Source organism: Oryza sativa, chromosome 1 (assembly GCF_034140825.1).
Source record: "Oryza sativa Japonica Group chromosome 1, ASM3414082v1".
NCBI classification, from domain to species: domain Eukaryota; kingdom Viridiplantae; phylum Streptophyta; class Magnoliopsida; order Poales; family Poaceae; genus Oryza; species Oryza sativa.
The window spans coordinates 31111552-31134289 of NC_089035.1; the positions used below are offsets into that span (position 1 = coordinate 31111552).

Sequence of the window (22738 nt, forward strand, 5' to 3'; positions counted from 1 at the left end):
GCAGTGCTCAACGAGATCTATAACTTTGCAGTCAATAGCTATGTCATTTGAAATAATTAAGAGGCCTAAGGCTGTGTAGCACGCAAAACAAAACAACGTTTAGTGCATGATTAATTAAGTATTAGCTAAAATAAATTTGAAAAATGAATTAATATGATTTTTAAAGTAACTCACATAAAAGTTTTTTTTAAAAAAAACACACCGTTTAGCAGTTTAAAAAACATGTGCGCGGAAAACGGAGGAGATGAGTTGGAAAGTAGAGATAAAAACTCAGCCTAAATATTCACCACAAAGTCTCACATCTATTGTAGCAAAATTTTAGACCTACGATTCAAACGACCTCCGATGAAAATATGCTCTATATTAATATTATAGAGCTCGATGTGATCACTACTTTGTAGTTTATGACCCTTTTATTTATAAAATTATTTAAAGTGTAAAACGAATAGTACAAGATTCAAAAAGGGTAAATAAAGGGGGTGATTGGTTTTGCTGGTGATTGGGTTGTAGCAACATGTGGTTGTTGCAGCCACAGCCGATGTTGCCACAACAATCACGGTTGATCACCCTAAAATGAATAACATCTTTAATCTAGATAACAAGAGCTTGATAAGTGATACAGTAAGTAAACTATTTATAGAAAAGAGATCGTGTTACTTCAATGGACCAGAAAGTGGAAAAATCATTTTCACACGTGAGTCTCTTAAGAAAACTGTCGTGAAAATTAATTTTCACAAACCACCTATAATATATTCACGAGATAGAATTTAGAAATGTTGATCTATTATTTCAGAAAAATAACAAGTGATATTTTTTTCGTTAATTTAGGAAGCTCAATTTGAGATGTTTTTATATTCCGGCCTAACATTCGTTACCGTTCGTATATATATTTGATAATATTTGGTCCCATTTCTATATCCGATCGACTACGATACCAACCCAACAAAATATGAAACGGAAATTCCGATAGCGATAGAGAAAAAATAAAAAAACGAATATGAAAGACCCAGTTTCCGTCCGTTTGTGATGGTTTTCATCCCTATGCGCAATTTATTTCGGGCTCGACGGTCGAATCGCTACCGACCACGACCAGTCGGTGTCCGTTTGGCCGGGGCGCGTGAACTGCCAAATGCTCATTCGGCGCACCTGCTTGAGGGTTTGATTCGCGTATATGTGTACAGGTGCACCGCATGTGCATGTGTGCATCTTCCGTGGATGTAGGCTTCGGCCAGCTGATACGGTATCGGATATTTGGATTGGTTTTCTGCAGTTGCATTGCATCAACCTTCAACTTGTAAGCAGTAGCTAGCCAATGAGAGTATGGACAATGATAACGACTATTTTGGCTTGTTCTAAAGGCATCCACACTATGGATGAAAAATGGGTAGTAAGACCCCTTACTAACTACTTTATCATTGTGGAGGTGGATAGTAGAGGAGGTAGTAACTATAGCAGATAATAGCACTACTACTTGATAGTAAGCATAAAAAAACATTAAACTCTCTCATCTCTCACTCTCTCTCTTTTCTACCCAATAATTACTTTACATGTGAGTCATATCTTACTACTTACACATTGTGAAAGGTAGAAACAACTATAACCTAGTTCTGTGGGTCCACTTTACTACCCACTTGATAAATATACATTGAAGATACCCTAATATGAGCCAACTCCACTCTGGCACTTTGCACGTCAACAAGAAATAAGTTCATTTTAACTTCCTTAAAAGTGACCCGAATCTAATCCGTGACCCTCAATTATAATACCGGATATCTCGACCCCTCAACTATTAAAACCGACGTAATTTGATTCTCTCGGCGGTTTTGGAAAACAATTTCGCTGACGTGGCGCATATGTGACGGCATTGACTTGGTATTCCTTCTACGTGACGCTTATGTGCCGTTGGAATTTAAAAAGATATGTGTGGAACCCATTTGTCATTAAAAAAAATAAATATATGACCCACTTACATGTAGAGCCCATGTGTCATCCTCTTGCCTTCCCTTCTTCCTCTCTCTCTTTCTTTGCCTTCCCTTCTTCCTCCTCTCTCTCTCTTTCTCTCCCCACGCCGACGTCATGGATCCCCGACTACCCGTCGCCGGCGCCTCCACCTCGCCACCGCCAACGCCCTCCCGGCGTCGTCCTCCCCGAACGACCGTGCGCACGTCTCGTGACCGGTGTCGAGGGGAGCGGCCAGGCATAGAGGCATGGAGCTGGTCGTGCTCGTGCGCACGATGCGAACGGATGCGGTGGTGGATGCCGACCACCGCCACTGCCGCCGCGTTGGATGAGGGGTTCGGCGGCCCCGCGGCGGAGAAACTGGCCACCGAGCTGCTCTGGCTCGGGCGGAAGATGGCCGAGTGCGGCGCCGCCCGTTCGGCCGCCGCGTCGCGTCTCGTCGCCGAGTGCTCTCGGTCGGCGGCGGATCTCTCCACGGTGCTCCTCCTGCCGCTTCCCGTGGCGGAGGCGCGGGCCCTGACAGTGCTCTGAAGGACAAGGGTCAAACTACGCGGTGCCGGTGGAGGTGACGACGGGGTCCGTCCCCTCGGCGGTGTGGTGTGGAGAGGCCGGCGGCGCCGTGAATCCGGGTGAGACCTGTCGCCTGAGCTGAGGGTAAGCTCGGTGTGTTGTCGGGGGCGATGAGGATCATGGTGCGCACGCTGCGCGGGGACTGGGTGGCGCTCGACGTGGACGGCGCCACGACGACGGTGGCGCAGGTCAAGGGCATGGTCATGGCCCGGGAGCGCATCGCGGTGGCCATGCAGCGGCTGTTCTTCGCTGGCCGGTGCCTCGACGACGACCACAGCACGCTCGCGGACTACGGCGTTCGGCACGACTCCGTCGTCTTCCTCAGCCTCCGCCTCGCCACCGACGCCTATCAGTACGTGCAAATTTCACGACGAACTGTTATGAATTTTTCGACAAACTGATAGATCGATCTATAGCAGGAAGGAGATGTGGTTGATGCAGCCGGAGACAACGACGACGAAGAAAGAAATGCATCAGCAGCAGTTGTTGCATGTCCATGTTGCCGCAGCCGACGAGGAGAAGGCAAGATCCTGTCACGGCTGCGGGTTGACGCGTGGACGAGCCAGCACGACGCCGGGAGGGCGCCGGCAGTGGCGAGATGGCCGACGGGGACTCATGACGCCGGCGTGGGGGAGAGAAAGAGAGAAGGAAGAGAGAGGGAGGAGACGTGTGGGTCCCACATGCATGTTTTTAATTTTAATGCCACCTAAGCGCCAATCAACGGTAGACAAGGTCACCACTGCCATGTAGGCGTCACATCAGTGAAACCGTCCTCAAAAACCACCAAGAAAGTTAAATTGCACCAGTTTTAAGAGTTTAGGGATCGAGATATCTAGTTTAGTGGTTTAGGGTCACGGATTAGATTTCGATCACTTTTGAGGGTCACAAAGTAAACTTATTCCCGTCAACAACAATGTTAGGGAACCGCCAGCCCACGAAGGCCCGGCCTAATTACTCACTAATTGGACCCATCACTAAGAGCATCTCCAACAGCTTCTCTATCCCACTCTCTAAGTCAAATTTTAGCAATTTTGCAAAAAAAAAATCCACTCCTAACAGAATGGCTATCCCACTAGCCAAAATATAGCAATGGTCAAAGATGGGCTCAAGATAGCCAAATATGGCCAGCCGTCAGCCACCCTCAGCCACTGGCCATCCGTGGGCTCCACCATCTTTTTCCCCTCAATCCCCACCATCTCTACCATCCTCTGCTCTGCCTGTGCCCTCCCTCCCTCTGCATACTGCGCGGCTAAATGCCAGCAATGTGAAAATGAGCATCAACAGCAACAAATCGAACCTAAATCATCTCAACCGATCCATCCTGCACAACCGAATCGATTGATGGTCATTTCAACCAAATCCATGGGGGGTCTTGGAGCACTTGCAGCCTTGATGTGTCCGGCGATGGCGCGACCACCGGGCTCTCCATCCGCCGCCGACGTGGCCACCATCTCGGACTCAATCACGTTGCAATAGAGTACGGGGAGAGGCGGACGCCGGTGCGGTCGGCCCTGGCCTCCGCCGCCGTATTCGCCGCCGTCAGCCACCAACACCAGCGTGGGAGGGAGGGCATGGCGGCGGGGCAGCGGCCAGCCTGCCTTGCAACCGCACAGATTTGTCATCGCCATCCGTCGTCGCTGCTCGTCGTCCCAATCCGTCGTCGCCGCCAGCCGTCGCCATCCATAGTCACCGCCACGCTGATCTGTCGTCGCCGTCCGTCGTCGTTGCCATCCGTCGTCGTTGCCCGTTGTCGCCGCCATCCGTCGCCATCCTTAGTCGCCGCCGCACGGATTTGTCATCGCCGTCCGCCGTCGCTGCCCGTCGTCGTCGCCCACCGTCGCCGCCAGCCGTTGCCATCTTTAGTCGCCGTCCGCCGTCATCGCCATCCGTCTTCGCCGCCCGCCATCGCCATCCATCGTCGCCGCGATAGAGAGAGAGGGCCAAGGAGGAGTCGGGGATGCCCAGCAGAAGAGGAAGAGGGGTAAGAAAGAAGGGGAAGAAGTTGGGATATGTAGAGACTGACACGTAGGGTCCAAATGTCATAGACCTAAAATAGAGAGGATAGATGGAGAGTCTATTGAAGTGAGCAACGAGATTAACTTGCTAAATCAATTGGAGAGTTGGCTATATAAGTGTTTGGAGAGTCTAATTTGGGTAATCTGTTGGAGATGCTCTAAATATGGAAAGTGGGCAAGGCATTGCCCCATAAATAGAGAGGGTTGGAGGAGATAATTTGTACACGTAATGGATGAATGAACGAGAAGAGCTACACCCCCATATCTTGTTTTTCACTTTTGTAGACATTATGCAATCTATCTAGACTATAAATGTAGTACATGGGTTGCATAATACGTTATCAGCACAACATTTTATCGGATACTGAGGAATAAGAAGGGTAAGAACTTAAAGGACTTTATTGCATCTCGCCGGTCTAATCGCGAAAACGAACTCCTCTTGTGACCCTTGTTCCGTTTCTACTGTTCCAAGAGAAATCCGCCAATACCGACTTGTAGTTGCCGGCAAACACCGATTGGGGGATTTCCGGAACGGTTGGTTGGCGCACCAACCACGGATACCGCATCGCGCCGGCACACAATATGGCAGCAAGCCGATGACCGCATGCTGCCGTCGGGCCACCAGCAACAGGCGCACGAATCGCCACGCACTGGCGACACCCTGCAAGGTGTTGTGCCACCCCCGTGCCGTGGAGGAGCCGGCCGGAGTGGACAAAGAAAAGAAGCAAAATAAGAACGGAATTGCTAACCTTCTTTTGACAGATTTTTGGACACCGGATGGGCTTCAAGATTCGTGTTGTACGCCTTCTCCTCCAACTCCGACGACCTCCTCTTCTTCTCCAGCGCCGGTGAGGACCCTACGGGTTAGGGTCCCGGGGTGGGGTGGGGTGGGGGTGGGAGGGGGAGGGGGCAGGGGAGGAGTTCGCCGGCTCTAGAGGGATGGCTGGGGGAGGCGGCAACTCGATGGTGGGTGGCGGATCGGGCGGGTGGCGACAGAGCCGTAGGGCTGGAGGAGGGCGGTGGGCCGGCGTTGGTGGCAGGGGCACCTTGCCGCCGACGGCTCGAGGAGGAAGGAGGGGAGGAGGGGGGAGGAGGAGGGGGAGGAGGCTGGTCGGGGGGGTCTCGCCGGCGCCATTGACGCCCTCCGGCCAGCCGGCAAGGCGGGCGGCGGTGGCGGCGGGAGATCGGGCGGAGCCGCTCGCGAGCGCGAAGGGAGGGGAACGGGAGGAGAAGAGGTAGGGTTAATGCATCTGCACGAATCTTAAAGCACATCCAATATAATGGTCTAAATTTAAAAGATGGAAGGTGGGATTTTTTGTCAACAGATGTATAGATAGCCCCTTAAAATAACCCTCAATCCGTTGCAACTCACGGATATTTTTTCTAGTTAAGGATGAAGCACCAAATAACTCACGGATATGCTTTAGCTGCGGTTTGTTTAGCGGGTATATGTATTCAACAGCGGGACAGTGCAAATCCGAACCGTAAGCATTTGTCCCCGAAAAGAAAAGAAAGAAATTAAAGAAACGTAAGCATACGACTCTTCCGTCGCATGTCGATGTAAAGTGTACGTATCTGCTTTGGGCACCTCTTGGCCCTGTTTTTCTTCCAACACGAGTGGATTGCAATCAATTAATTAAGTTCGGCGATGTGTCGCCTCCAAAAGACACACAAGTCCTGCGAGCATACATACACCACCAGAAAATACACGTTACACATGAGCAAACAGCCGGCGTCCGCTCGATCGGACGATCACGATGGCGATAAACCTCGAAACTCCGGTGGTTGGGCACAGCGCGCGCGCCTCAGATGTGGGCACATTTTATTTCGATTCGACCACGTCGCAATCTCCCGATCGACACGATCACACCTCCCGCTTTCCGGAGGCGAGAAAGGGGCAAGATTGCGCCTGCGAGTCCGCGCCCGACGCCGACAAGGTAGCCACCTCGCCGAGCCTCTCCCCGAGCTGACGCGCGGCGTCCTTCTCCACGGACGGCACCAGCAGGGGCCCCTTGAGAAGGTCCCCCAGTAGCTCGCCTGGGTCGTAGTACACCTCCACGTCCTCCGCCCGCAGCTGCTCATCCACCTGCACGGGCGTACGTACGTTGCAGTTGTGATCTGATCATAAGTGGTAAAGATTTGTGTACATGCATGGGTGTGCACCTTGAGGACGGCGACGCCGTAGAACTCGACCTTGTCGCCGGTGGGGGCGTGGCCCTTGTAGGGGCCGTCCATGTGTCCCCAGTGCCGGAACTTGAACGTGATCACCGGCGGGCCGGAGTAGACGCGGATCACCTCCCACGCGAACCCGCGCGGAAAGGCCGCGCGGAACAGGTCGTGGGAGGACTCGAACGTCTCGGCCGCGGCGTCGTACGCGCCGGCGCCCGGCAGGATCGGGCTCGCGAGCAGCGCGTTGTAGCTGCCCACGGCGAGCGTCTCCTCCCCGGTGAGCGGCCGCCCGCCGTTCACGGAGAGACGGAAGAGACCGGGGCTCACCGACTTGAAGTCCTGGAGCCTGGCCTTGTGCGACAGCTCCATCTCCCATGTCTTGATCGCGTTCTGCACCGTCTCCTCCAGCGACCCCGCCGGCCACTCCTGCGCGCGTTGTCGTCGAACACCATGCATGCAAATTACTATACGCGCGCGTGCGCATCAAATTGATCTAAAAAGATTGAGAGATCGAACGAACCTGCGTCCTCTCGGACTCGAAGAGGCTGTTCACGGTGTCGAACGTGGGTGGCGCGCCGTGCCGCCACACCGTGTTCTTCTCGCCGTCGCCGGCAAGGTGAGACCTGTACTTGTCGCCACCGGAGGAATCCGCAGCTGCCATCTCTATCTGTTATATACGCACGCCGGTAAATGGCGAGAGGACGACGGTGTGAAATACTTGGTGTAGTGGTTTCTCCTGTCACCGGTGTGCTAGCTAGTATATATATATATATATATATATATATATATATATATATATATATATATATATATATATATATATATATATATATATATATATATATATATATATATATATATATATATATAAGTGGAGTGGCGAATGGAGTATAGGGCAAAAGTTTTCATAATAGAAACTACACCAGTTGTACCCCAAACGAGATGGGTACAATTTAGTTGCACATCTTGTAAACCAAACCGAGTCATCAACAATTTTGTTTCAAGGGGTAAATCTCATCAAGGACATACCACGTGCTGGTCGCCTCTCACCAGCCATTCACCTTCGTATAGCACAACCGGCTCAGCTATATCACAGAAATCATGCACCTTCGTCAGCTCTAACCCTCTAACGAACAATGATATCTTATTGGAGGACTTTCAGAGTGTATAATATGCACCTGGCGGCTAAGCAAGCAAGATGCCACTCTGTAATTAATGTTTAATCACTCTGTCAGCAAACGTTTTCGTATCAAGTTCAGTATACTATACGATGTTTCCTATAGGAGTTTAGTGGGGCCCTCCCCCTTTCTCGGTCTAGGAGTAGAAAGTCTCTTTCTTTCTTTTTTTTTTGTTTTTTCCCTATCACTGGCAAGTGGCAATGGCATCTGGCCGTTGTGTTATAAAATGAATTTCTGTCTCTTCTAATATATTGATGTGCAATTTTTTTCGCGGTCGCGAAATATTATATGATGTACATGTATTTCATACCGTAGGTTGTAGCATAAACAAACGAAAATGTAAAAGCATATTTGATATATATTCATGATCATCAAGTGATTCCTCTCGTTTGTTTAAAAAATATTCAAATATATAGTTACAAAAAATTCTTAAAAAATTGCCAACATTCATACAATATACATATATCATTTCACAAAATTTTATGTCCAAACTTAACTCACATGCTGAGATTTGAAGAAAAATTGTATACGAGAGAATGTCCTCTCGAAGGTTTATAATCTGTTTTCATATTCATTCCAAAATTGTGGGAATGGATTTTAAACTCTCGAGAAGATATTCGCTTAATTGGTTAATTAAAATAATTGACAATATAGATTAATATGTGATATAGCAGTACTCCACCAATATACAAGTTAAATTTTGACTTGTACAAGTTACAATAAAAACAATAAGCTAGTTAGGGTATAATCACTGTTAAATTTGATATTACATGTTTGTGGAGTAATCTATGATATGTTAATTTATCTTCTTGATTTTTTTATAACTATTTAAATAACATATAAACATTGAGGGGATGTACTAGGTTTAAAATAATTTTCCCTATAATTGCACACAAATCTCATTTGTTACCATAATTTAATTAGACCCTATTCAGAAAAGCTTATGCTAGACGTTTCAGCGACTTCAAATAACACGGTTCCTCAAATAGTCTACATTCATACTTTGGATCATAAGATTTGGTAGCTGTAAAATTTAGGGATAAACTACTAGTCAGAAGCTATTCAGATTCTCAATGACTAGCAACCTCATCTTTTGGCTTATGTTTATAAGCCAAAATTTAAATTTTCATCCTTAAATTTACATATGATTTTGGGGTTTTTTATAGTAGTTTATTTTTTAGCCTTTGTTAAGGGTACCTTTCAACGATTAATCAGAATACGGATGATTAATTAGAATTATATGGAAATTTAATGTTTGTGAATATATGTACAAATATTATATAGTATTTGAAGATTTAGATGTGTACAACTGTATAAATCAAATATGTTCATGTTGTTTTTTAATTAAACGGATAAGTAAAACATTAACTCTTCCAACACCGGATTTATATATCACATGGTGATAGAATTGGTTGCATTAAATAAGTAAAACATAAAAATATATGTTACAAAACAAAAACAATTCTAAATTAAGTAAAAAGATTACTCTAAATCATCATCAAATACAACGTACAGACTATTATCCAGGTGATTAAACAAAAAACGACCAACTAATTGCTAAAAACAGAGTTTTAACATTTATAAACGATAAATGTACAACGTATTACGTTAACGGAACGGTTTTACTACCGTTAACGTATATACGGCCGATTAATTGGTCGGTATGGCCGTTTTCCACAACACTAAGAACACGTATACAAAAATTTTATTTATAAATTCTTTTCTATTTACAATATGCCGCGAAACGATGGAGTCCTAGATACATACTGTTGTTTCTTAGAATGTAAGGCTGTTCTAAAACCTTATGATACGCTCTCATCATCTCATGTTGTCTGTTAAAAAGATCGACAACTGATTCTAGTAGGTTCTAGACGAAAAATTGAATACGGTGTTTTGGGGCGTGCGCTTAAGTAGTCAGGCTCCGTTGGTGTGTGTTTGGCTTGGCACTTTGGCTGAATGCCGCCGGCGTCATTAAAACTTCTCAAATGCTCGTACTTCGGCGCACCAATTTGATTCGAGTACATACAGTTGACTGCTTCATTTCATTTTCGTTCAGCTAGTGGAGTAGGAATACCTGTTAAGACACTGGACTGGATTGGCTATCAGTTGTCGAATTCAGCGCGCACGCAGGGCGTGGGCGACGGTACCAACGATTTCCGTTTGTTCCAAGACGATGATTCTACTCCCCCTGTTGGCAGCTTGCATGTTTGTTTGTTTGTTTGTTTGTTTGAACTTGCACGTTGAGAACGAGCAGAATTGGCCCTGTGCTCCTTTTTACATACTTATGAGAGTCGTGAGCTGTGATAAGATCACAAATTCACAATGATGAGAACCAAACATGCATGGGAACAAAGCTAGTACGTGCCACCCAGCCAGTGAGTGCTAGCGCAGAGGTGTCAAGAGTGAGGCACATCTTCGTGTCTGCGTCCCCTCCATTCATTGCAGTATTGCACCAAGTGCAATTTAACTTGACATGGTCACTAAACTCTGTAACAATTATGAATATGACAGTATCTTGGTTGTACCACTATATTTACCAATTATTTAACTGCTACTTGAAAATCACACGATTTCAAAATCCCACCAGAAGGAAATAAACAAACCTCTTGAAAAAGCTCCAAGATTCTACTACTATGAATAGACTAGACCCCTCATATCATTGAGATGTATATAGGGTTACTGTCAAGTGATGAATGATTGTAGGCCTAGTAAAAGAGAAGATAAAGCCCCATCGTTTGGCCTAAACAGTCAAATAATAAGCCAAAATTTAAATTTTTGAACTTGATTTTGAAGTTGATTTTAAGATGCTTTAAACGTAATTTTTGTTAGTGTTGGCTTTTAAGTCGCTACAAACAAATCTATAAAAGTTTTACTTATAAATTAATTTTTATTTTCTAATAAGCCGTTTTGGCTTATTAGGCAAAATGGGCAACCGATGGGAGCCAAATTCTTGTCTGGTGACAATCTGTCCAAGCTCGTCCAAGTAAGTAAATTAAAGAAAAAGGAAAGTTGAACACAAGACCTCAATTAAATGAAAAATTACAATCAGTATGACATGTAGTAAAGCATTTGATGTACGAGTAGAGAATGTAAAACATGAGATGCCTACAATATTTCCTCGTACAGACTACTGACACAACGAAAAACTCTTTCCAAGACCATTAACAAGCATGGCGTTTGGGCCGATTGGATGCAAAGGCTGGGTTTATCTCATTTTCTAAAAAAAAAATTAACAAGCATGGCGTAATAGGTAGAGCATGCCAGCTAGACTACACTAACCAGAAAATTTCGGAAACTACACGCGTCAATAAGAGCAACGCAAAACATCCATCATTTTGTGGCCAGCTGAGTAGGCAGAGTAGCTGATCAGTTGTACAGTCTATCTTGCTTTTCTCTGATTGCAGGTGTTACGGCGACATGAAACTGTACTACAAAAACAAATGGTAGTTGATTGCTCTCATACCATCCAACCACCATTGGATATGGAAATCGAGCTTCCAGGATTAAAGTGATCTCCACAGAATACGAATCAACGAAATTCTTATCCGTTGAAGTCGAACCAATAGAGATATACGCTGTTCTTTTGAAAAAGCAAATCTGTATTAGTAGTACTGATGTAAATGAAATGCTTAATTGAGTTAATTCCAGTTAGGACCAGGACTCAGCTCAACACTGCAAAAACTGTAAAATAAATAAAAAAAAAGGAGAGGCAAAACATACATCATATGGGACATCGAGAAAAAATATATATATTAGGCACATGATTCAGTAGGTCAGAGCACAGGGCACTTCTCTGGGCAGGCCCTACTAGTATATGGTTCTTATTCTATGTTGTGGAATCTTAGTTAGAGGAATCATTAGTTTCAAGTTATCAAAATCTCTTATGTTTGTACTTTAAAAAGTTGCATAACTTATTCAGTTTCATTTCTTTTTTAAAAAATGTTAAACAATATACAATTGAATTCTAGGAAATCATATCTCAGATTGCAAATGCAAGGTACAAACAATTGGCACCAACTGTCCAAGTAAATGTTTGAGTCTTTGCTACTCATTGTTCACTACGTACAAAATACATCAGTTATATAGGGTTACATATGTAAACGATGCATATTTTACAAGGTTTTATCTCTTCTCTTGAATGGATTTAACAATACTTTGTGTATCCTAATTAATTATGATTGGTATTTAGCCATTTTTTTCTTCTTTATTTAACATAAATTGCTAGTTCAACATCGTAACGAACTCATGACATAAGACGAATAATCAGGCGGTATTGAGGGTAAAAGCATGTACCTGGTGTATGTAGAGACAAGAAACAGGGCGGAAACCTGCAATTTCATAGTTCACCGGGTAAATATCATTTCATAGTTCAACTAAAACCATAAGAATAAAAGCCTGATCCAGAAAAGGGGTTAAACACAGTCAACAAGCTTACGCAAGATAAAAAAGAAGTTATATATTGTTTTCATAAAATATTTACCAGAGTCCCAACTTTTTGGCAAGTGGTTCGGATCATAACATTAACATTGCCTCACCTTCACAACATGAATAATCTTGTTGCTAATGTCAGCAATGGAGATAGAATAAAGAAACCAATCCATTGAAGCAAAGCAAAGCATAAATCCAGAACATGTCATCTTCAATGACAATATCTTGTTAATAATTATGACATCAACACAACGAACAAAAAGCTGCCTCTTTTGGACAAGCATTGAATTACTACTTGCAATGATTTATTACGGAAGTAGAGGTCATTCCTGATGCCTAGATTGCTTGTGAAGCTACCTGCAAATTTCCCCAAATCCATACATCTATTTGAAATTTTGGATGCAACCTACATGCTCATGCACAAAGAAAAAACCGTAATTAATCGACAAAGAAGCTGAAGTATGAAACAGCCCAGCTGAAACTTTCTGAATCTAAAAAAACAGAGCCCCATGATCTGAAATAAATTAGTAGGTTCCATACTTTTAAATTGGTCAAAAAGTCCTATATTTCCAGAATTATTCATGTATGCCAGTAATCACTCCAGCACTTATTGATTATGCAAGTTCCTGCTCTCAATTGTCTCAGCCAAAGTGGTCTTAACTTATAATTGATTAATTTCTTGCTTCTATTGGGCTGTTCCCACTTTTTAAATTACCTATATGCAATTCGAAGCAACATTACATGAAATTCCAATATTTTGCTTTTGTGCTGCAATCACTTAAATGGCTAAGGGTCAGTCCTGCCATATTGAGTACAGGGGATTACATGGTTACCTGATCAAACTAAGAATGATAAGTCAAATGAACAACACTATACAAAGGTGATTAAAGATTTCAAGTAAAAAGGGGAGCATGAGAGATCCGAAGGGAGATTTGAAGTATATGTTTAAGGATCTATGTTGTGACTCTGCCTATACATTTCTACACAACTCATCCTTTTGATGGTAGCCAAGAAAACAAGTTGAAATTCTACATGACCCAATAATGGCATAAAAGTCAGAACATATTTACACGGAGAAACCAGGGAAGCATAAAAGCAATCAGCAAGCATGCTAGCAAGAAATTACAAAAAGGCTGCGTTCTCCAACAAGTACTTTCCCTCTGCGTTGTAGTTCGTGTGTTTGCCAGTCTTGGACCATGCCATTCTTCCATGAATTTTTTCACTTCCAGCCCAATAATGTTTTTGGCATCTGAACCACAAATCTCACAGCGCCTGCACAGTAATTGATGTTTTTAATTTCTTTGTCAACTGGTGAGTTAGAAACAAATTGTTAAATATGCTGTCTAATTAAATTAGACACAATTTGTTGGGCTGTCATAATATCCAGGTGTTTGTTGTCAAAAGGGAAGTCACTCACATGTCCAGAAACTAAAGGATAAGACAGCCACGGGTTACCAACACCAAAAGCTGAAAAGCACCAAAAGCTTATCTATGTTTTGCTTAGAGGTCTTCACTCAGAAACCTCCTTGTGAATATGCTTTTGCTTTGCTCTGAATTTTTTGCCTATACTTAAAAACAGCGAAGGCTTATCTACGCCAGTAACCATCTCTCGGGAAAACCATTTAGTCCCATGGACCTTGGTTCATCTATGTAAATAACCATTTCTCAGAAACAAAGAGTTGCCACGGGTAGTTCAATAATCAAAGAGTTGTCACGGGTAGTTCAATAATCACTTTGGTTAAAAGAATGTGCGTTCAGGTCGACTCTAACCTGAATCGTTTCAAAGAGCCAAGGTGAAACTGCGATAGGAAAAATGTCAAATCGACCGCAGGACGAATGCATGCTGACAGGCTCACAGCATTGTCAGATTTCCAGCCGTAGATGGCAACCGCTGTTCTCGTCATCTCGAGCATACAGCATTCCTCTCGCGACGGAAATAGCTAGTCCTGATATCACTGCTAACATCAACACCATTACAGTGCCATTTGCCGAATGGCAGGTACCGAGAGGGATGCAACCCGGTACCAGCACGGTGCTCAGTCGCGGCAAGCCGGTGACTCTACTTGTAATTACAACAAACACCTACCACGCAATCCTAGCACAAGGCACAGGGACGAACGATTTCGGGATAGAGCGATGTATACCTATCGCCCTTGATCCTGAACCAGGCCTCGGCGCAGTGGCGGTGCGCGGCGCCGAGCTCGTCCTTGCAGCCGCACCCGATCCGGATCACCTCCGACCCGGGCCCGACGCCGCCCTCCGGGACGAGGTGGCAGATCCGGCACGCAGCGCCGGCGGGGACCGCCGGATCCCCCTCGACGTCGATGACCACCGCCTCCACCGAGATCGGCGGCGAGGCGACGGCCGCCGTCGGAACGGCGGCCGCGTCTCGCCGCATATGCTCCGGGTCGAACGATCGGGGCCCGGTCGGTCTCGGCCGTATCAAGGGCCCTCACGGGGGGATATACTGGGTAGGAGGCGGGAAGGCGGTATAAGAGGCGGCGCGCGCGTGCTTGAGTGCGGGACGGGGTTGGCTTGGCTGGCCGGCTTCGCCTCGCTACGGCCTACGGGGTACGGGCGCGGGAAGCGCCAAACCGGGAGGCGACCGGGCGGGGGCCGGTAGCTTAGCCGTCCGAGACCTGTGTAGACGAGACGACGCGGTGAGTCGGTGAGGTGATTGTGATTTGGTGCGTAGGCCCTGGACGAAGTGGTGATTCGGACGCCTGCCGGCTGCCGGCTTGACACATATACAATGCGCCACCGCGTCACCTTTTTTTTATATTTATTAGCTAAAATTTAAATTTTCAACTTTAAGGTTAAAGTTGATTTTGGATTTTCTCATCATAGTTTATTTTTTAGTCTTTGTTTTTTATCGTTAAGAACACATATATAAAAAAAATATTTATAAATTATTTTTTATTTATAAATATGCTGTTTCGCTTATGTTTATATTCAGCTATCAGTTGCGGTAGTATTTTGTACGCTGCCGCCCCCGTTGTCGCTTGCAGTGCAGCTGTGATGAACTGATGATTTTGTGATTCGTCAGCTCGTTCTTGTTCGCATAAATCTTTGGCTTAAAGTTGGTAAAAGAACTGAATATGTGGTAGTAGCAGAAGCATAGAAGATTCAATGCTTTGTTGTCTGTCAAAGGTGTAAGTCTCCGCGTGTAGTCGGAGGGATCAATCCTTGGCTTGGCAGCTCGCTTCAAGAAATATCCCCCGCACTGATGTCTGGCTTGTCCATGGATGCTTCTCTCGACGAGAAGCGAGGCAAGGTACCATGATCATACCGTGCAGAGTGACACTGTGCCTGCGCGGTAAACTTTCCACCTTTTCAGTCTACACACAAAGAGGAGTTGATGAAATGAATGATGATCATCTGCAACCTTGGATCTCTCAGTCGAAATCAGCTGCAGCCGTTGGATCAAAAGGTAATGGTCCAAATTGACAAAGAAAAATACTATAGTGAACCAACTGGCCTTTTATAATAAAAGGGTTAATTGGATCCATACCATTATAAATTTGCCCGTTTTGAAATACGCCATTACAATTCAACTATTTAAAGTCACGCCATTACAATTTTATAGTTATTGTATATATGCCACTACTTACCCCTTCAGTGCATATGCTAAATATAGTTAGGACCAAATTGTCCATGTCTTCTTCATTCATCCCTTTCCTTTTCCTTCTCTCCTGTTCATCTTCTTCACCGGTAGAGATCTAACCAAGGTTTACATTACCGTCGGTATCCGCGCGGTAACTTGCCTTACCGCGGTGGTACGGTAATAAAAAAACCACGGTAACCTCCTTAAATTTAAATAAATTTAAAAAATAATTTGAATTTTTGATAAATTTTACACGGTTTCGTACGGTTTTTTACGATTACCACGTGGTAACCGTGCTTACCACCGGGGCGTGATAACCCCGGCTCCGGCGGTTTGGAATTCGGAAACCCTGGATCTAACAACCGGTGTCATGGAGCTGCAGCATCCACCATCCCGGCCACGATTTCATCCTACACCACTGGCGCCTGTGCTCCCAGCAGCAAGCAGGTGCCAACGACAGTGAAACCTAGCCTCAGTCAGGAAGTCCTCCATCTCTGTGTCCATCCAGTCCAACCGCTTCCGCTCGAGCCTCGATGAACTTTTCAGATGGCAAAGCTTTTGAGAGCACCTTTTAGCTGATTGGATTATTTACTTTTGACATGTAGAAGTCAGGAAATCTTAGCACGCATGAGCAATTAGCAAATAGATAGACGAAGAATCAGTCACTTTTCAGAGCAGGGAAGCGGATTGATGACCATCGCGGCCACGACAAACAGTGTCCAGTTGGCTAGCAGCACGAGCTTCACCCCTAACATCGGTGGGAGGCTAGTAGCGGGAGTTCCAAATCCGGCTGGCTGGTTTGGGATAAGATGAGCAATGGAGAGAATGAACAGAGGAGGAAGATAGGTGTAATTTGGTCAAAAAGTTTCGGAAAATACATCAAAGGGGTAAATAGTACTCCCTCCATCTACTTTTGATAGCTATATTTCCAAATCTATCTACTTTTGATAGTTATATTTCCAAATTTGAAAAATTTATTTTTGATAGTCATATTTCAATCCAACAACTTATTCTCTTAATGGTTTTCTCGGATTTAATGTGTGACTCTCCATTCTTCCACACGATATTGGTTACATGGGCATCGAGAAATGTAAATATTAATGAATCGCTTGTTTACAATAAATGACTAGTAGCATGTTTAAATAGATGATAAGTAGAATTACTTAGCATGTTTAAATGGATGATAAGTAGAATTACTTATTCTTGGTCTGTGTGTCAAGATAAAATATGACTATCAAAAGTAGCTGGAGGGAATAGCAAATATCTTATAACTGTAAAATTATAATGGCATGAGTCCAAATTGTTGAATCGTAGTGGTATTTTTCAAAACATGCAAATTTATAATGGCATGAATCCAATTAACCCTTTATAAAAACACAATTTCTACTGTCGATGCTTCTGATCGGACAATTGGACGGCAGCGAGCACTGTACAACACATTTCTATCGTTGATGCTTCAGATCAGACGGCAGTGGAGGACCATAATTACCAAAGTGGCAATCCCTGTTATAGCTGTAGCAAATCCCTATCCCAAATCTTCCTTATCCTTGATCTCTTTTCATGTCACCACAGTCCACAAGCCCAAGGAAGAAAGCAACTGCAAATCGGCAGTCTCACCAGCCCCTTGTCTGTTTCACTCCTAGGGATGGAATAAGCTTACAAAAAGATTTTAAAAAGCCAAATGACAGCAAGATCAAATATTATCCATTTTGATATTGTAGGAACAAATAGATGCAACAAAAATTTGTGCTATACTTCTCTCTCTTTTTATGCATCTCACAGACATCAATTTCAGCCCACAGTTCACCTCGAGGTAATAGAATTGAGAAATACAAAAATGACCAGAAACACTTAACTTTGTCCGACAATTGGCAAATTCCTGTAGATGTTGCGGTCATTATCAAAACAATAACACACCCAATCGTTGAGCTGCAAACACAAAAGTAGTTAATATATCACGGTTTTTTCACGGACAAGAAACTTGTGACCACACTCACGGCCAACTTTGGCATAAATGACCTGCACACATCATCCTTCAAATGAAATTGATGATTGATGAAGACTAAAATTTAAAATAGTCAATGGGTCATTTGGCATGCACTAGAACAAGAATGCATCCACAATAGCAAAGTTTGCAACCTCAATTTTATCCTTGGAAACAACAAATCCAGTGGTGCCTACAGTCTTAGATGATCGTGAGTACTTGAAGGAGGATTACCACTAATTTTTCACAAACTTAGAAGCCTGTTAGGTCTCAAGTCATATGTGTAATACTACCTCCTCCCAAAATATAACAACTTTTGGCTATGAATCTAGACACACAGTTGTCCAGATTCATAACTAAAAATGCTTATATTTTGGGACGGAGGGAGTATAAGAGAACACAGATCACAAGATGACAAACAAGATGACTTTGTAGTTTAACTCTATTGACTGAAATCAAATGTCACAAGATCTGTGGCATGTAACTCTATTGATTGAAATAAGATGATACGACAGAAAAATATTGTAGGCGATGAGAAGAGTCAAACAGATCTAGTTTTCCTTAGTGACAACAAAGGATATAAAACCATTCCATACCAAAAAAAATTGAAAGCATCCCAATATATTCCATTATATTATCAACAGAAGAGTGAACTTCATGAAGCCATAAAATTTACAAGGCAAGGCAGTTTCAAAAGAAACACTAGAAACTGAGATAGACTGAACTATGTTCTCTTTGGAAAACGTAAAACTGAAAGACACAAGCCCTTTCAGCTATGCATATTATTTTGGATCAAGATCAAGCACAATCCATATGACAAGTCAAGCGAAAACAATTACTTACGTTTCTAACAACCTGGATAAACTAGAAATGCTGATAACTTATACCTAGAGAAAAAGTTGCAGGTACACTACAGTTCTACACTGAACACGCTCTTGTATGTTTAACTGTCGGCCTGTCGCTACCTCATACAGCTCGTAGAGTGAAAAGCTGAAGGGAAATAAGTAAAATGCAGTGATCCATTAAGCTCGCAATGTAGACTGTTGTATAACACAATAACAGGTTCACCAAAGTAAACTACACCGTAACACACATATAATACCAGTATTTGTAATTAATTGCAACTCAAAGTCTTAACTCTCATCAGTAGCTATTTGGGGAGACCCAAAATTAACAAACATTCAAACAGAAAGGAACTAAAATTATGTAGAAGAAATGCAATACAGGTTGCCGTATCCAATAGACGCGCATCCACGCGGGTCGTGGTGAGGAACAGCCGAATAGCAGCTGGCGAGAATTGAGCTAGGACCCCTAGATTGGGGAGAGGAGCTGGGCGAGGCGGGGCTTGGGCTCGGAGTTCATGCCGATGAGGATGACGAGCGGGATGAATCCGTAGTGGGCCACTACCTTCGCGTTCTTCATCGCCCACGTGGTCCACTCCGCCGCGAGCCGCGCGGCGGTCGCCGCCGCCGTCTGCTCTGTGTCGGCCGGAGCCTTCCCCTTCTCCGCCGCCGCGGACGCCATGGCCGAGAAGATGGGGGAAGATTTGCCGATTTGGTGGAGACTGGAGAGATGGCGATGGCGAGGTCAGGACCGGAGCTGTTTGCGGTTTACATTTGCGAACTGGGGGGCTTATTGCAAAATGACATTATACTGTTTGCTCACCTAATTGTTGCAAAAACTAAAAAACCAATAATTTGGGGGGTTTATCTGAGAAATAGCCAAACTAAGGCGAACTCGTATTGGAGAAGGCACAAGCAAATCCGCCGCAGCTTCGGGCTCTGCACCCACCGGCGGCAAGCAGGGGAGGGAGAAGAGGAGAAGATGGGTGGGGGCATGGAGGTGCACAAGAACCGGTGGATCGAGGAGTGGAACGCCGGCCGCGAGAACCTCGAGTTCAACTTCCGCTGGACGCGCCGCAGCCTCGCCGTCGTCGGCCTCTTCGGCCTCGCCGTCCCCATCCTCGTCTACAAGGGCATCGTCCGTGAATTCGTACGCGATCTTCCAGTCCCCTACTCCCTTCCCCTGTCCTCCCCGCTGCATCGTATTCCTGTTTGCTTGTAGCTTCTGTTAGATTCAGATTGGGGTTGCTCGGAAACTGCTGCCCACATTTGCTGCGGTGGAATGAACTTTTTAACTCCTAATTGAAGTAAAAATGCAACCTAGCTATCGAAAGTTAGCGTCATTCCTCGGAAAACGTCTTTATGCAGTTAACTGTTCCTGCTAATCAGGTCAAAGAGATTTGAAGTCTGAGTTCATCTTCTAAGGAGGATCAATTAATCAAATGTGTTGTTTTTTCCTTACAAAATGAACCTCTGATGATCGGTTGATCTTGAGAGTATGTAAGAGAATAACAGATAAATTACCTTCTGAACAAGAGCTTTTAGACTACACAAGTACCTTTTTGTAGGCATTAACACCTATCATGGAAATTATCTACTCCGATCCCTTTTGTTACAGTAAGTCCTACTGTTCTAGCTTGATGTCTCACGATGGGCTCCGTCGTGGTAGCTTAGGTTAGGTTAGTTGGTGGGTTGTTGTAGTGTTGGTTTTCACTCAGTTTCCCCTAATTAACTGAGCAATGTAAGGTTTGGTCATATTTTCTCTTTAAAATGGGAGGCCTTCTTCTTTATATAAAACGTCGGGAACGGTCAGCCGTTCGAAAAAAAAAAACTGTTATAGCTTTTTTGTGGTTTCCTCTCTGTTTCTTATTATGGATGCAGACAACTCTACAAGTTTTTTAGAACCATACTGTCCTACAGGCTAGGCTACAGAGTCATCAAATTGGGTTCTTTCACATAATGTCATAGAAATCATCTGCAACATTATCCATGGAGCTATGCTGGAGAGCATTGAGGCATTTGGAGCATCTAACTAGGATATTGCTGGAGTGCCTCTTAGATGGAACACTAACTTTCTATCCAAGATCTGTATATAATTATGACAAAAGGATAAAAATGGCTCACATATCCTACATAAACCTTCTCCTCTAATGACCCTGATGTTTGGTAGGTCTACTTTAGCAGGTGCTGTATTATCTCCATTGATTTGGCATGAGTGGAATTACTAACCAGGATTGAGGGTTATGTAATACCTGTTTATGTTTCATTTCAACCTTCACTCACTGTAGCTGATTAAATAGGAAGCAAAAGCTAGATGACAACAAATCACAAGGACTGTTTATACGGTTTAGTACTTTGATTTCTGTTAACGTTCTGCTTGCTTATGCTTATAGCCCCCAAATCTTGTATGTTATCTGTTATTTTTCCCCATTTCCTACTATGATTTGAGATATTTTTCGCCTAACATTCCCATCACCATCACCTATTTTCATTCATAAGCTCAATTTTCTTAGCTCATCCTTCTTTCCTACCAACTGTATATTAATCAGAATCTACTGTTCTGTTTTGTACCTCTTCCGATTACAAGTGTTTCTATAGGTGGCCGTTGAGCTTTTTGGACAATCACCTTTTTTTTTACTTCTTCATTTTGGTTTCTTGTTTTAAATTTGCTTCTGTACCTTTGTTGTCTCCTATATTTCAAACTGACTATTCTAGTCCAATTTTTATCATTGAGTGTATGATTTCCTGTCCCTTTTTTAATCAACCCAGCATTGCTGGTTTTATATTGAAGATAGAGTAGCACTGTACTACAAGTTACAATTGGGGACCTAGAGAAAAACAGAAAAATGTAGGCTTGAGCATAGTCCTTAACTCCTTATGGACCATGCCTGTATTCTTTCCCTGGAAAAGAAGAGTAGAACCCTAGAAGCCTTAAAGGTCTGCCAAATTATTCTATGTAGATCTGAATGTTACAGTTAGATTTTTCTTTCCATGTGTGGCGGATCTGGATTGCCCCCATAACCATGTCCTCCCTGTCGACATTCACTGATAGGAGTGCATCGTTATGTTGCGGTGGTTTCCATGGTACCATTTTGCATTGTACAACATTATGGCTCGCTATTATTTTGAATTTTCTCTGTTCAACCTGTTTGCCGTTAACAAGGCAGCTCCAAAATGATTATTTGATACTGAAGACAACCTACAGCAATATGGTTGCTAAGGAAAGAACAATTATGTCTGCTTTGTCAGATGCTCTAGATCTTCATCTCAAACAAGCTTACTATTTATTTTTTGTTCTCACATTGACATTGAAATGTTATTGTTTTGGATTTACATCTATGCACATGATACATCTTTTTGTTGATGTGCATACATGTGAATGGGTTCATAGTCCCGTCTTTACTATGGTAACAAGTAAAAGCTATTTCTAGTGTAGTTTCAACAAAATTTCTGCAGATTTTACTTGATAGCATTATCTAAGATAGCCAATTGAAACAATGTGGGAGTTATAGTTGGGTTTTTACTTTTTAAAGTTTCTGAATCGCAGCACATGCAAGATGAGGATGCTGGAAGACCACCGAGGAAGTTCTTGTAAGTTGTAACCAGCCAGAATCATGCTAGTTTTGTTTTAAGAAATAAATGCCTTTACCACACGGCACACCCTGGCGATTCCAATCTGAGAAACATGGTGACACTCAGTTCTGCACTTCTGCTTGTAAGCTTTTAGCTGCTGTGCTCTGCTCCAAGTTTTGTTCTGAGGTATACCTATGTAACCACCGTTATATCAAGAACTACTCTCTTCCGCATTTAAGCCAATCCAAACACTATCTTAATCGTGCTGCCGTGCTGGTGAGTACTGGTTCTTCAGAACTTGGCCCAAAATTTACCTTGCCTTTGGTGGTTAGTACCCTATATATTGCGCGTCTTAAAATTCAGCTATTGTTTCGTTGAACGAAGCTGCGTTTATCCTTTGCCACTAAACCGTGTTG

The 22738-nt window shown here is 43.8% G+C and overlaps 5 protein-coding genes across 6 annotated transcripts; 2 read left to right on the top strand and 3 right to left on the bottom strand.

Moving 5' to 3' along the window:
• Positions 1-1983: 1983 nt before the first annotated feature.
• LOC107279878 (ubiquitin-ribosomal protein eL40y fusion protein) lies at positions 1984-3500 on the top strand. 2 transcript variants are annotated; one of them, XM_015766828.3, is made up of 2 exons: positions 1984-2881; positions 2949-3500. In XM_015766828.3, the coding sequence occupies exons 1-2, from the start codon at positions 2640-2642 to the stop codon at positions 3277-3279; spliced, it is 573 nt and encodes a 190-aa protein (XP_015622314.1). In that variant the 5' UTR covers positions 1984-2639; the 3' UTR covers positions 3280-3500. The 2 variants fall into 2 exon arrangements, with proteins under 2 accessions (XP_015622314.1, XP_015622313.1); XM_015766827.3 differs by having other exon boundaries at positions 2488-2881; positions 2946-3383.
• A 2662-nt stretch (positions 3501-6162) lies between these two features.
• Positions 6163-7451, bottom strand: LOC107276639 (pathogen-related protein). The gene is made up of 3 exons (XM_015788108.3): positions 7234-7451; positions 6708-7139; positions 6163-6630 (listed from the first exon to the last, which is right to left on the bottom strand). The coding sequence occupies exons 1-3, from the start codon at positions 7372-7374 to the stop codon at positions 6409-6411; spliced, it is 795 nt and encodes a 264-aa protein (XP_015643594.1). The 5' UTR covers positions 7375-7451; the 3' UTR covers positions 6163-6408.
• A 3447-nt stretch (positions 7452-10898) lies between these two features.
• Positions 10899-14754, bottom strand: LOC4324432 (uncharacterized). The gene is made up of 2 exons (XM_026020765.2): positions 14464-14754; positions 10899-13591 (listed from the first exon to the last, which is right to left on the bottom strand). Exons 1-2 carry the CDS (start codon positions 14715-14717, stop codon positions 13375-13377), a joined length of 471 nt encoding a protein of 156 aa, XP_025876550.1. The 5' UTR covers positions 14718-14754; the 3' UTR covers positions 10899-13374.
• A 4154-nt stretch (positions 14755-18908) lies between these two features.
• On the bottom strand, positions 18909-19490 carry LOC4324434 (mitochondrial import receptor subunit TOM7-1). Its single transcript, XM_015765418.3, has one exon. It carries the CDS (start codon positions 19429-19431, stop codon positions 19219-19221), a length of 213 nt encoding a protein of 70 aa, XP_015620904.1. The 5' UTR covers positions 19432-19490; the 3' UTR covers positions 18909-19218.
• A 156-nt stretch (positions 19491-19646) lies between these two features.
• Positions 19647-22588, top strand: LOC4324435 (uncharacterized). The gene is made up of 2 exons (XM_015765417.3): positions 19647-19899; positions 22297-22588. The coding sequence occupies exons 1-2, from the start codon at positions 19732-19734 to the stop codon at positions 22342-22344; spliced, it is 216 nt and encodes a 71-aa protein (XP_015620903.1). The 5' UTR covers positions 19647-19731; the 3' UTR covers positions 22345-22588.
• Positions 22589-22738: the final 150 nt, after the last annotated feature.

What these genes read in the sequence shown, in the direction of transcription:
- LOC107279878 (XM_015766827.3), top strand. Translation starts at nt 2,640, where the DNA reads ATGAGGATCATGGTGCGCACGCTGCGCGGGGACTGGGTGGCGCTCGAC. An exon ending in CTCGCCACCGACGCCTATCA is followed by an intron (nt 2,882 to 2,945) that starts GTACGTGCAAAT and finishes ATCGATCTATAG; the next exon opens with CAGGAAGGAGATGTGGTTGA.
- LOC107276639 (XM_015788108.3), bottom strand. Translation starts at nt 7,374, where the DNA reads ATGGCAGCTGCGGATTCCTCCGGTGGCGACAAGTACAGGTCTCACCTT. An exon ending in TCGAGTCCGAGAGGACGCAG is followed by an intron (nt 7,140 to 7,233) that starts GTTCGTTCGATC and finishes CAACGCGCGCAG; the next exon opens with GAGTGGCCGGCGGGGTCGCT. An exon ending in ACGGCGTCGCCGTCCTCAAG is followed by an intron (nt 6,631 to 6,707) that starts GTGCACACCCAT and finishes ACGCCCGTGCAG; the next exon opens with GTGGATGAGCAGCTGCGGGC.
- LOC4324432 (XM_026020765.2), bottom strand. Translation starts at nt 14,717, where the DNA reads ATGCGGCGAGACGCGGCCGCCGTTCCGACGGCGGCCGTCGCCTCGCCG. An exon ending in TTCAGGATCAAGGGCGATAG is followed by an intron (nt 13,592 to 14,463) that starts GTATACATCGCT and finishes ATTACTGTGCAG; the next exon opens with GCGCTGTGAGATTTGTGGTT.
- LOC4324434 (XM_015765418.3), bottom strand. Translation starts at nt 19,431, where the DNA reads ATGGCGTCCGCGGCGGCGGAGAAGGGGAAGGCTCCGGCCGACACAGAG.
- LOC4324435 (XM_015765417.3), top strand. Translation starts at nt 19,732, where the DNA reads ATGGGTGGGGGCATGGAGGTGCACAAGAACCGGTGGATCGAGGAGTGG. An exon ending in AGGGCATCGTCCGTGAATTC is followed by an intron (nt 19,900 to 22,296) that starts GTACGCGATCTT and finishes TCTGAATCGCAG; the next exon opens with CACATGCAAGATGAGGATGC.